The sequence below is a fragment of the Eptatretus burgeri genome, chromosome 17, assembly GCF_056783735.1.
Source record: "Eptatretus burgeri isolate ZD-2024b chromosome 17, Ebu_testis_v1, whole genome shotgun sequence".
Taxonomy (NCBI): domain Eukaryota; kingdom Metazoa; phylum Chordata; class Myxini; order Myxiniformes; family Myxinidae; genus Eptatretus; species Eptatretus burgeri.
Genome location: NC_140977.1, coordinates 22,126,981 through 22,141,057, shown reverse-complemented (window position 1 = coordinate 22,141,057; position 14,077 = coordinate 22,126,981). Strand labels below are relative to the sequence as shown.

The 14,077-nt window shown below is 39.7% G+C and overlaps 2 protein-coding genes across 3 annotated transcripts in view; both read left to right on the top strand.

Moving 5' to 3' along the window:
- Positions 1-5,542, top strand: part of LOC147009523 (uncharacterized) — a 38,071-nt gene extending 32,529 nt beyond the window's left edge. The window contains exons 5-6 of one of the 2 annotated variants that reach the window (XM_085861308.1): positions 1,997-2,114; positions 5,455-5,542. In XM_085861308.1, the coding sequence (XP_085717434.1) occupies positions 1,997-2,088 (92 nt within the window). In that variant the 3' untranslated portion in view covers positions 2,089-2,114; positions 5,455-5,542. Of the gene's footprint in view, positions 1-1,996; positions 2,736-5,454 lie in introns of those variants that run through there. The other variant, XM_085861307.1, reaches the window with a different exon arrangement.
- On the top strand, positions 5,488-8,830 carry LOC147009522 (uncharacterized). Its single transcript, XM_085861301.1, has one exon. The coding sequence runs from the start codon at positions 5,719-5,721 to the stop codon at positions 6,400-6,402; it is 684 nt and encodes a 227-aa protein (XP_085717427.1). The 5' UTR covers positions 5,488-5,718; the 3' UTR covers positions 6,403-8,830.
- The last annotated feature ends 5,247 nt before the right edge of the window (positions 8,831-14,077 follow it).

The following is a 14,077-nucleotide window of genomic DNA, read 5'->3' as shown; positions in this document are numbered from 1 at the left end:
ACTAACATGATGCATATAAATATAACACAAACTACTAAGTAAATATAACATAACTAAGTAAATATAACATAAGTAAATATAATATAACAACTACTAAGTAAATATAACATAAAAAAGAATAACTAGCTAAAATGACCTGATAAAACATAATAAATAATAATAAATTTTAACTTTGCAAACAAAAGGTAGATACAAGCCGTTGCATCAAAGGCACGCAGCAGTAGTTTTGTGTCGGCCTCTTCTTGCTCACTCACTTCATCGCTCTGTGTGTTGCTTCACATTTGTCTCCCCATGCCACAAGCTTTATTCCCTTCTCTGTGCCATTCTGGAGTGATTTTATTTATTTATTTTCTGCCAGGTAGTTTAAGAGCTCGATCTTTGTGTCTGCGTGGGAGAGTAGGTTAGTTTAGAAGCATTTGTGCTGAACACATTTTGTTTCAAGTATTTCATAATATTTTGGTAGAATATTGTCTGAAAATAGTAGCAACTGTACTGCAGCATGATCCTGAACATTTTGTTGCTGACATCATTAAATTTGGTCAAGTAGTTTCAAAATTATGACTGCAAATGTGATTTTATAGCATCACATCCATGGCGGCCATTTTGATGACATCATAAAATGGTGTTCTTCCCGTTTTTGAGATGTCCATCAAGTATTTTTTAGTTTATTGGGGACTAATAAGGACAATTAGATAGGTAGTTTGCTTTAATCATTAAATTCCCATGAGATTCCAGATGCCCCTATACTAACCAGAGTTGGTGTCAAAGCCACCCAATGCTCGCCTGTTTATACATTTATCATTTTTAAAAGACGAGTCTAATAATTAATATTTTTTATAAAGCATTGCAGTGAAGTCTCATCCAAATAATTTTAAAGCAATATATGTATTTGTATATTGTAATCAGTAACAAGAGCGCAAGTGAGCAGAATATTCGCCCGAACAAGAAGGTATATACAGAATTGTGCTACTACATGGAAAACAGCATCCTGGTTGCCATCGCAACCACTTTAGATGACGAACGTATGTCACGACACACCGTCTCCACAGTCTGTACCTATGTACCAAATATGAAACATGAAAGTTGAAAACTTTGGGAGTTAGAGTGCGGACAGGAACGGATGGAAAACAGCATCCTGGTTGCCATGGCAATCACTTTAGATGACGAACATATGTCACGACACACCGTCTCCAGTCTGTACCTATGTACCAAATGTGAAACGTGAAAGTTGAAAACTGAGTTAGAGTGCGGACAGGAACAGATGGAAAACAGCATCCTGGTTGCCATGGCAACCACTTTAGATGATGAATGTATGTCACGACACACCGTCTCCACAGTCTGTACCTATGTACCAAATATGAAACGTGAAAGTTGAAAACTTTGGGAGTTAGGGAACGGACGGACGGATGGAAGGCATCACATAATACTTTTTTTTTGGTAGAAAATATATATATATATATATATATATATATATATATATATATATATATATATATATATATATATATATATATCGGGCGTATAAAAAAAAAATAGTGTGGTAAATAAAAACATTAGAAAGGAAAAAATAACTTGCACCAAAAACTTTAACATTTTCACGCTCACGCTGACACTGACGCTGATGCTGACGCTCACGCCGGGGATAACGCTATAGCTCTCTGTTCTTCGAACAGGCGAGCTAAAAAGGATTAAAACAGCACCGGGCAATGCTGGGTACCCTTGCTAGTGTTACGTAATTGTTCATCAATTCTAATCGACCACCGAACAAATGTCTGTTGAGGAGACTACTGTTCACGTATGGGGCATCTCTCGTGCTTTCCACAACTACCTTGTGCACAATATCATCGAATAATTCATAATTACCCTTGCCATTGGAAAGGGTATCACAATTGGGTCTGTCTTACTTGCAAAATCGAAGATTTTTCAAGGATATTGGTCAGTCGATTTTTTTATTCTGTCTGTTTATCTTATTTGTTTGCCTGTTTGTCGCCTACAGGTCACAATTTTAAACCGATCTTCATGAAACTTCACCACAGGGTAGAGTTTATCATAAGGAAGAAGCCTATTGTTTTTGAGGTCAAAAGGTGAACATAGGCCCAAGGTCAACAACTAAGGTGGTATTTCTCAAATCCTCAATTTTCATCCGATTTACTTGAAATTTGAAGAGGAGTTGCATATTTGGTCATTGAAATCAACCACCAATTGTTATTCGAGGTCAAATTTGTTTTATGGATTTTGCAAGCATCATGCTCTGCATGATGTCTTCTTATTCTTTGTCTGTCTGTTTTTCTGTCTTGAATGTGTTAAAGTGGGCCACAAACGCCACCTAGTGGAACACGTTTTTTTTTTTTTTCAACCGAGTACCTCTCTAAAGCATGTACAATTAGAATGAGTATGTCTATAAAATACGTACTATAAAACCACACAAAACAAGTGCGGACGAGGGTATGGAATCTTTACTTGTTCTAGTTTATTTTCTTTGTCCCCTCGCACATACCCAAGTTGCTTAAAGAGCAAGGTTTTCATTTTTCCTTCGAGCAACAATGCCTCGAATACCTTTAATAATGTCATTGCACAGTCAGTCACCTCTCTGCCAGAAGGAACCCCTACCTGCACTGATGCATTTAATGTTTTCACTTGGAATTACAAATAGAGCTTTTTAATAGAAAGTTATTGGCTCATGGAGGAGCTGAACGATAGAGTATTAGGTTCACAAACAACCAGAAGGATACGGGTGAGGATTGGGGGGTGGGGGAGGGGGGGAACTTGGGATAGAGAATGAAGAAGAGGAGGATGGTGGACGTAGACAATGAGGAATAAGAAAAAGAGCAATCGCAGATTGCAGACCATCACCAGGATTTGTTTTGTGTGGCGATTGTGTACTTGTGTGTTACCTAATTAATAAGAGACATAACTGGAACTGCCACTTTATAACTGTGGGCAATGATGACCGGGTACCAAGACGTCCCGCTTTGATTGAATACCTGACCCTGACCCATGATGTTTATTATTATTCAATTGAATTCAGAATGGGATTAAAATGAATTCAATTCAAATGAAACGGAAGACCAAATAGGTACAGTCCTGCATTGGAGTCATCAAAAGGAACTCAAACAAGACAAAAGCAAAGATGAAGTCATCAGGAGGAACCAGGATAGGATTTGCATTTCAGCGACTACTGCTATACCCTCAAATCCATCCAGGCACAGCCAAGTAAGCCTGATTCAAAAAAAAAATAATAATAAATCAAAAAGTACCCAGATCAAAAAATTAAATATACCTTGATTCTAGCTGCCAGACCATGCATCCAATCAGGTTGAAATTTAAAATATATATTCTCCATCACTACTAGATCATGACTGTGAAGTTTCATTTCGATTGATTAAGCGGTTTCAAAAGAAATAACTTTTTTTTTTTTAAAGTTTTTCGCTCAATCCAATATGGCTGCCAGACCACCTGACATCAATTATTCATGAATACCCTGGTGGCCCCAAGGCTTGGGAACATTTGTGTGAAGTTTTCCCTCGATCTGTCCAGCTGTTCTAGAGAAGAAGTTTTTTTTTAATGGGTTTTTGGATAAATCCAATATGGCTGCCAAACCATGTGACCTATGACATCATATATGTGAACTTTTGGTTCCTCATGGATAGACGGTCATACATATAAAGTTTTGCCTCTATCTGTTGAGCCACTTCAGAGAATAAGATTTTTGAAGTTTTTATTTTTATTTTTTAAGAAATATGGCTGCCAAATGACGTAACTGATAACATCATTAAAAAAATTTCTGGAGACCATTTTATCCCGAGATACCCCTCAAAAATTTTCATACTGATCAGATGTAGCATTCTACATATGCAATGACATCATAACGAAGGCACCTATGACATCATTAAAAAAAATCACTTATTCCCCATGAGAAGTACTTGCCACGTGCGAACTTTCAATTTTTTCCTTTGAGCAGAAGTCCAAAGTTTTTTCCGTATTTCCCACATGGCTGCTACACCACGTGACCTATGACGTCATAATTATCAGTCCAACACTCTCCATGAGTAGTCGCTCCTCTGGTGAAAATTATCTCTCACTCAGACAAGCAGTTGCAGAGCAAACACGAAAGTTCTTTGTGGACAAACAAACGAGAAAAAAACATCGTGCAGAGCACGATACTTGCAAAATCCACCCCCTCTCCAAAGGTTGCCATGGATACATCAAATTGTCCATTTCGTTACCATTAAAATTGATAATCTTAATCAAAGCTCAGGTCAATCGGATGAAAATTGATTATTTTTCAGATTGAAATTGATGATTTTAGAAGTTTGACCTTGAGTTGATCTTTGACCTGTTGATCTCAAAAATAGCTGGTTTCCCAATTCAGTGACGCAATATGCAAATCCTGTTCAAATTTCAAGTCAATCAGATGAAAAATGACGATTTTGGAAATTTGACCTGAAGATGACCTTTGACCTTAAAATCAATAGGTTTCTCAGTTGAGACCATCTATAAAACTTGGTGGTTTCATGAAGATCGGTTTTAAATTATGACCTGTCAGCGATTGACAAAATTGAATGACCAATACACTTGAAAAATCTTCTATTTTGCAAGTAACAAACAAAAAATTGCTTGTTGAGCAAGGAATTGCTGGAATAACTTTGTCATAGCTCCATGATCTCTGAAAAAACAAAAACCTGGAAATCAATTTGGTTCTTATAAGTCGATAGTGCTACTGTTTAATGAGTTATAGCACTTAGTTTGGTCATGATCATAACTTGGAAGTCAATCGCACTTTAAATGGCGTTTCTATCGCAATTTGAAATTTTTGACCCGACCCTCCTGACAATCGACCCCCGACCGCTAAGAAGGGTGTTGGTGTGACACCCCAATGAGACACGGTTGGATGCAGTATTGGAAGATGCACATTTTGGATTTGGTTTGAAGGCGATACGACCATTTTAGCGGATGTTTTTGCGAAAATAAGAATTTCGGTTTTTCGGTGACCTTGACCTTTGACCTAGATTCACCAAAAAGGACAAGTGTCTAAGTTGGACCATGGCCGACGTCTGTACCCAGTTTGGTCATGATCGCTGAAACGGTGTGACTGCTACAGGGTAAACAAACACACAAACAAACAGACAGCCAGACACACAGAATGACACACACAACCGACCAACATAATTGCCGAAATCCGAAGGATTCCAGCAAGTAACAAACGGACTCAAATGCAATACCCTCTCCTCCGGCGAGGGTAAAAACACAAAAACGAGGAGTGAAAGCTTGGAGAGGAATAGAAGAATTTGTGTGTGTGTGTGTGTGTGTGTGTGTGTGTGTGTGTGTGTGTGTGTGTGGGGGGGGGGGGGGGTGAGCACCAGGTATCAACTGAGATAAAGTGAAATACCGGTTAATTCTGCTATTTTCACAGTTATGGTGCTTTTATTGCATGCTTTTGTTGTTTCTTTGCAGAGAAAGAAATGAAAAGCAGGATTACAATTCCATATTCCAAGTGCTCCAGCTTCTTTTACACAAAGGACTCTTTCAATCAGCATGCTGCACAGGCCTTTTGTCATGATGTTAACAAAATTAGCGACTGTGCTTCCAACGGTGCCGGCACACTTTTCTCAAAGAGACACAAAAATATCAAGAAAGGTGAGAGGCCACATGAATGTTCTTTGTGCCGTAAAGCTTTCAATCGGACATCAAAGTTGAATCAACACAAAAAAAGTACACATGGGAGAAAAGCCTTACAAGTGCACTGCGTGCCACAAGTCCTTTTCGTATTCATTCCATTTGAAGCAACATCAAATCATACACACGACCGATAAATCATTCAAGTGCACCCTGTGTCTCAAAGCATTTGCTCGTTCATCACATTTGAATCGACATCGAAGGATCCACTCGGCAGAAAAGTCTTACACGTGTACTTCGTGTCAAAAGACCTTTTCCGATTCGTTCAATTTGAATCGACACAAAAGAACACACATGAGTGAGAAGCACGAGAAGTCGTACAAGTGCACTATTTGCCTTAAATATTTTGCTCGATTATCACATTTGATTCGACATGAGATAATACACACGGGCGAGAAGTCGTACAAGTGTATCGTGTGTCATAAGGCCTTCGCTCAATTGTCGTACCTGAATCAACATCAATTAATACACACACAAGAGAAGTCGCACAAATGCACCGTGTGTCAAAAGACTTTTGCTTATTCGTCACTTTTGAATCGACATCAAACGACACACTCCGGAGAGAAATCGTACAAATGTCCGGTGTGTCATAAGGCTTTTGCTCGTTTATCAAATTTGAATCAACATGTAATCATACACTCTGGAGAGAAGTCACACAAGTGTACCGTTTGTCATAAAGCTTTTGCGTATTCATCACATTTGATCAGACATCAAAGAATACATTAGATGGATAAGCTGTACAAGTGCGCTGTATGCCAGAAGGCTTTCGTTCAACTGTCATATTTTGACTCAACGTCAAATATTATACACTGAAGGGAAATGTAGTCAGGAATGAAGACAATGAAGTTAAAATGCATTATTGGACTTCATCAAAGTCTGTAAAACCAGACAACACACTGCTAAATGCAGTATCAGCTGTTTGGGTTTGACTCAAAGCGAATTCTTAACTTCTCGCTATCGTACGAGTACACCTACAGGCTTTAGAAACCTTTATTTTTGGGGCGGGGGAGAGGGGGTGGACAGCACCGGGGAATATTGTAGTCAACCAATTACAATTGGACGCTCTCTGGGTTTCAGTGCCAATTCGTAAAAGAGCCCATGAAACAAAGATAGTAGAACAGAGAAACATCACAACGTGATCCTCTAAAAACGAATGTAGATAGTTTAGGCCCTTGGAAGGTTCTGTTCTTCCTTCGAACACCTGCTGAAGGAGATAAAGACCAGCAAGAGTAGAAGATCTCAATCTCTCTGCGAGACCGCTCCACACTGACGCAAAACCCCCAAATCAACACAAAACTAAGCTCCAAAGCAACAAAAGAGGTAAGCTGGAGTATAGAGGAGAAGAAGACCTCTCTTTCAAAGTGTGTTCTTCACATGTGGTTTGGGGGGGGTGCACAGAAAAAGTCACCAACTTCAAAAAGCAGTGGATAAAGAAGTGAACTTCAAGAGTGGAGGCAGTTTCACTTCCAAAGATCACAGTGGCATAAAGTCCACAAATACCTATCCAGGGGTTTCCTTAGAAGCCGGTTACCGGCGACCCGCAGCCGTCTACTCAGAGAAAAAAAGTAAAAGGTCGCCACCTACTTCAGCGCCGATTTATTTTTTTTCAGTACCTGAAGCTGATGACCATGGATTTTCAGAGTATGGTGCAGATTACATTGACCGACTTGGTCAGTTTTTTGAGAAAGCTGGTCAACAGAAAGTTGTTGCTGAGTGGCAGAATTTTAAGTTTGAATTAAATTCATGGAAAAAAAAACATGTGCCTGCTGAAGTACTTTCGTTAAAATCTAACCTCACACCAACAGAATGGGTACTTAAACAAATCTTATCTAAGAAACAGGAGTACAAGCACTTTTACCCCAAACTGGTAGAGCTTGCAGAAATTTGTATGTCTCTGCCAGTTTCCAATGCATGGCCAGAATGGGGAGCCAGCACCCTTAAAGGTCCCCTGACATGCAAAACTTTCTGGTTATTTATATATTAACTTGACCTTCCTAGTGAAGAAATCACCCATGTTTTTTTTTTAAATCAAAAATGGGATAATTAGAGAAATATTTCGATCATTTCTGGTGCTTTTCACAACTTGCTATGTCCCGCCCCTAAAAAAAAGTTGACTTCAGCGAATCGCAGCGTGACGTCACATACAGAAACTCGCACAGAGTGGATTGACTCGAGATCTCTAGAGTCGAGACCAGCGTTTCTCAACCTTTTTACCCTCGTGGAACCCTTGAAATAGTTTTCATGTCATCAGGGAACCCCTGCATAAAAATTATTAGATACCATTATTAATATCTAGCTCTTTTATATTTTTATCGTAGTTCACGTGGTAAATATAATTTTTTTTTTTCGGATACCTTGTTTAAGGAAAAAATGACCCCCTTTTTGTCAAATTTATTGGCAATGAAAAAAAAAAAAACATACTGCTCGTTTATAAGGCCTCATGCCGAGGTTTTAATTCACAAAAATTTTTTTGTTTGTTTTGTTTGAAAACGTAATTTTTGAAAGTGTTTGTCAACCCCGAGTCTGTTTGACAATAAAAAAAAACACACCTCATGTAACTTGATCAACAAAAGTTAAACAAATAATGCTGAAGCAATAAAGGTAAACAGAAGAACTAACCTTGAGAGAGAGAGAGAGAGAGAGACTTTGTGCTAGGAAGCACAGAGAAGATAGATGGACACCGTGCATGCGTCCCGTACTTGAGTCAGTCACTCAATGATACACGAATCCGCCGCGTACAGGACGTCCACTAACCAGTGAGGGCGGTTTCACACTGGCGCCATATAGACATCGTTAAATACATTCCCTATGGTTGTTATAATTGTAAATAATATAAGAGGTTGAAGCCTCTATTATAATAACCAAGGAGTTTCCAACAATATGCCGTACGTGTATCATAAAATTACAAATATTAAATCAAACAAAAACTACTCAAAAATACACTAGCCGATTTACTACTGTTTCTCGCGGAACCCCTAGCGACCTCTTGCGGAACCCTAGGGTTATGAGGAACCCCGGTTGAGAAACACTGGTCTAGACTAGTCCGATAAATCCGTCGTTCGTCCGACTAGGTCTAGGTCTGTCTGTCCTCTCTCCTCTCTCCTCTCTCCTCTCTCCTCTCTCCTCTCTCCTCTCTCCTCTCTCCTCTCTCCTCTCTCCTCTCTCTCTCTCCTCTCTCTCTCTCTCTCTCTCTCTCTCTCTCTCCTCTCTCTCTCCTCTCTCTCTCTCCTCTCTCTCTCTCTCTCTCTCTCTCTCTCTCTCTCTCCGTGTGGCTGCTGGTTGCATCATTGGTTGGGACGTGGCTATGCCGCTGATGCAGTGTCCCCCTTACCAGTACACTGGTGCTCATTTTGCCGACTTCAGAAGGATGACAGGCTGAGTCAACCTCCTGGTGTATTTTAATTCAGCGGCCAACGAGGCTTGAACTCAGGACCCTAGGATCCCAAGCCGCCACCCTCACCACGAAGCAAACACCAGGCTTATTGTTTTCTACTGGCGCTACGTGACGACAGTAGGAATAAAATAAATAAAAATGCAACAGAACATCAGATTTATCAGACAACTCGAGACACTTGTGTCACAAGGTGTGTTCTGCACACAAGTTTTCATCGTATCCAGACAGCGAGATTGCTTCGTTTTATGCGCGGAGAGACACGGCCGATGACATGCGCCGGCCTTGATTGGGATTCATTCGCCACGGTGCAAGATGTCCGCTGCGCTGGTCACGTCACCTCACTAAAATATTTCTGATATCGAGCAATGTGCAAGTCGAATTTACATTATTGAATTACAAATAGGATTTAGTGTAACCAGTTGTTATTGCCAAGTCTTCCTTCGATGTCCTCCCGATCATAATGAACGCCGGGAATTTCATTGCCATTTTCCTCTGCTTGTCCTGCTTCGGGCTCGAACTGCCAAGGCCATATTTCATTTCCAGCGACTACATTATCCGACAATTCTCCATGTGATTCAGACCAAAATCCTTCATTTCTCTCACACTCACTGTCGCTACCAGACAAATGAAAGTCCATGCCATCCATTATTCAAAACCAAATCTTCGATTTTTTTTTTAAAGCGGAAATGAATGAAGCGATTGAGTCAACCAATCAAATGTGAAACACACAGAAAGCCAATAGAATCACGTAGACAACCAACCCGAGTAATTTACGTGCAGCCTTTGTCATACTGTACGTGACGTCATGTGGGTTACGCCCCTTTCAGGATAATTTTTAGGGGCGTTCCCGAAGAGGTTTGTTTTTTTAATTTTACATTTTACAGAATGAGTATTGTGAAAAAAAATTGTCAGATCTGAAATCACGATGAAAAAATCCTATAGGACATATATAAATGAAATTTCAGTACTTTTGCGTGTCAGGGGACCTTTAAGCGTATTAAGTCAAGAATGAGGTCAACAATGAAAAATGACATGCTAGATGTCTTGTTAACAATCTCAATCAATGGTCCTCCAGTTGGCTCAAATGATGCCGAACTCCTTATCCGACAATGTGTACTTGACTGGCGTAGCCAAAAACCTCGACGGATGCTCCCAAATCAACGGCTTGTTTGTGTACCATCAACTTCGTTTGCATGTCCCCAAATTCTCTTGACTGATGACTTGCCTGTCGAATCAGAATTGTCCCCTCTGATTGAAAATGAAGCAGTGCGACAATTTAATGTGGAAGACATTTCATCTGATGGTGACAGTGACTCCAATTGTGTTGCTTAACTTGCTAAATCTCTATTATAATACCAAGCTTGCATACTAAAAACTCGGCTCGCCGTCACATGATCCCTATGAAATTGCTGTGGCACTTAGCGGACATGCCGACAATGTTTGGGAAGTCTTGGCGTTCCATCGTACCACTTGCATTTTGCACAATGCGTATTTTTGTCATTCCCCGTGTACGGTCTGTCGTCTGCTACCAGCTATGTTGTACTGCTATCCCATGCATGTGCACGGGTATCGCTAGTGACTATAGGTTAAACACTGTTAAACAGAACTGTAAACATCAGCTTCAAGAATTTACACAGAACATATACAATTTGTTCTTTTCTGGGGAACGTTTCTTCATCCCAAATACATTTTAAGTTTACCAACTTTCAATCATTGATTATTTAATTACACATAATGTCATTTGTTCATTCCTGCAAGAATAATATCATAAAGATGTTGGATACGTTTGCAACTGAAAATAGACTGTGAATTCATGACTACTTTGATCCTGAAATTTGGACAACATTGTTTTGAAAGTTGAGGATGGAGAATGTTTGTAGCACAAAAAATCTAATAAACTTTTTGAATGTGAAATCTCATTTATGAATTAATTTTTCTTTCTATAAAATATATATAGCGACTCAGATTCCCAAAGGACTTGATTTTAATACTAAACATTGATTGAAATATTGTTTACCGGTATACGAGTTTGTCATTGGTTTGACAACAGAAATGCAAGATGAGTATAACTCCTAGAATGTTTTGTATAGATATCAAAAATATCACACTTCCTTGATTACTGGAATTAAATTATATCACAATAAGTCTATTACTTCAATCAAACTTTAGATCCTGATGTATACAGAATTTCCAGTGTTAATAGTTTGGTTTGCACATTTTACCCAACATTATTATAATAATCTAATCCTTCATGCTCACAGCATTCACAGCAAACCCTGAACACTCACAGAAGTGAAATGGAATATGGTTTCCTCAATGAATGCTAGTTCATCTACACTATTATTTTGTAACACACTTACTTCAGATTGCTCACTGGACTCCACCATGTGCAGTATCATCTCCCTATTAAGAACTAAGGTATGGCCCAAATGTTGCTAAAATGCCTCTCTTTTAAAGTGCTTAGATATTCCATCTTCCAGACACCTTGGTGTGCCCTAAACCATGGCCTTAAATTAATGAACCCCATTTAAAAGCTGCTTGAACTAACTATACAGTATAGCTGAATTTCAGTCAACCAGTCAGTCGGTCAGTATGTTAATGCACCCACATCAGTATAGGCCTAACCACCTGTTTTTGTGGAGTTTTCCACCCCAACAGCATGATAATATGAGAACCATTTCATGTCAGAAATCGTGCTAGAATGCATCTCCAACCATCTAGGATCCTCCGGCTTCCAGGGCCCTCTGTGGGCCCTGGACCCCGGCCATACAGCTGCGCTCACTTCGCTTGCGGTGATGGTAACCTGCTACTCCAAAAAATAAGGAAACCCCTGCCTATCCAAAGACAGAATAGTTATAGCTATCGTGTGCAGCCTGTGGCTGCTGGTTGCATCATTTTCTCGGGGCACAGCTGTGCCACTGATGCAGTACCTTCTATTACCAATACATTCCGCTTATACACAAATACATAATATACACCAATACATAATACCAATATGGTACTCATTTCGCCAACCTCAGGAGGATGACAAGCTGAGCAAACCTCACCTGGTGTTAATTCAATCGAAGCCGGTCGAACTCAAGAACTTAAGATCTTCAGCCAGCCAGCTTAACTGTTAAGCCAACACCAGTCTAAAAGACAGAATAAAGGAGATAATCTATATAGAAACCAGGAAAAGGTGGGAGGGATGTGAGGGCACAGCGTGAACTTTCTCATAAATACAGTGAAGTGCAGCGACAGGAGAAGGTGGACGTACGAGATAGTCGGACCACGGTGACCCGACCAGAGTGAAGAGAAGTCTTTCTATCAAAACAGAGCAGAGGGCCTGATGTAAAGCAGAGGTTGTTCTTTTATCGCCCTGGCAGAAATAACAAACTATGTGGGTAGGCAGGGGTTTTCGCACACTGAGCCATGAGGAGCTAACTGCTATGAATCCGAACAGGCTAACTTCGAGCAGACTGTGAATCCAGGCAGGCCTGACGACGGTGTTGAAGTACAACTGAGGACAATAGTGCAGACGCATCTCCAGAGAGAGAGAGAGAGGGAGCGTGTCCAGCCAGCTAACCTCGGCCGGGTAGCACAAGCGAAGAAAGAGATGACATGCAAGAGTGGTGGATGACATTTGAGAAGATTGGGAAGAGCAGGAGTGTGGAGACTAGAAAAATGAGGGTGATGATGAGCAGTGCAGACTGGAAGAACTGGTCAACAAAATAAAGAAAGTCAGAATGGAGGCATTCAGAGAATGGGCACGACTCGATTGAACAGAAAACAATGAACGGATCAAATAAATTGTAAAGAAAACAAACCAAGCACTCTGAAAACTGACCCCCAAAATATCTCCCCTCAATTCAACACGAAGTTTTGCCAAAGCTCTGTTACATTCAAGAGAAATTACCAAGATGAAATATCTGGTCTCCCAACCAGAAATCAAATACCACCATGGAAACAGACATTTGAAAGGCAAATAACAAATCGGAAAGGAAATGGAAGAAATAGAACAAGTCAGGAAGTGGAACGTAAGACCCAAACCAATAAAGAGAAACCCCCCCAAAAAATACAAATAAAATCGGAGAAAGAACGAGAACCAACTGACAGTAAAATACAATACACTCAAGATGTAGATGAGACCAAAAACAATCTCGTTTTGTAAGGCTGACAGGCCTGAAGAAGTCTGTGTGGAGTGGATGAAACGTTGCTTGAGATAAGGTCGAGTAATTACTACCGAGTTTGGAAGCGAGTAGAATGTTCTTTCAACTTAATTTGGAACAACATCTTAAATGAAAATAATTTTTACATTTACTTTCATATTTACAGACTTTATTCATCACTCAGAAAGAATGATTTGAATGCAAATGTGAAAATACAAGGTGTTCACCATGGAGATAATCTCTTCCTTTTCCTGATCTTTTTTTCCCCCATTTTTTTTTGGACCTGGAAGGTAAAATGATCAATGACAGCAATATCACAGAACCTCTTAACACTAAATAATTTAAAAGGGACAAAAAAAAGTCAAACACCTGTTGCTCCAGTGATGAGTTGTTACTTTTCACACCAAATGATGAAAAGCGAATGTAACTAAGGCCGATAAAACAGCATTCCCAGCGATATCAACATGGGATTTGGACGACTACTCTGCATTGCACAGGTATTCCATTTTCTTCTCGTATCAGTTGCTCGTTCTTTTGGAAAGGACGTATTCAGGACAAGTATAAGTTCCGGTATTTTATGAAATGATTAGCTGAAATCTATTTGGGAATGCACATGTTGGTTATATTAACGGGGAACAACAGGTTTCCCGTAAGCTTCCTTTTCTAACTGTTATGGTTTGATGACTGTTGTTAGGGTTTACACCTGTTGTTATTGTTAGACATCTCTGTTAGGTTTTATGCCTCTTGTTGCTGTTAGACAAATGTTTTTACACCTGTTGTTACTGCATTTTAATTAAATGAAGCACGATATAGTCTCTAGATTGTCGAACACTGTGCTGTTAATGTTTAGTAACTTCAT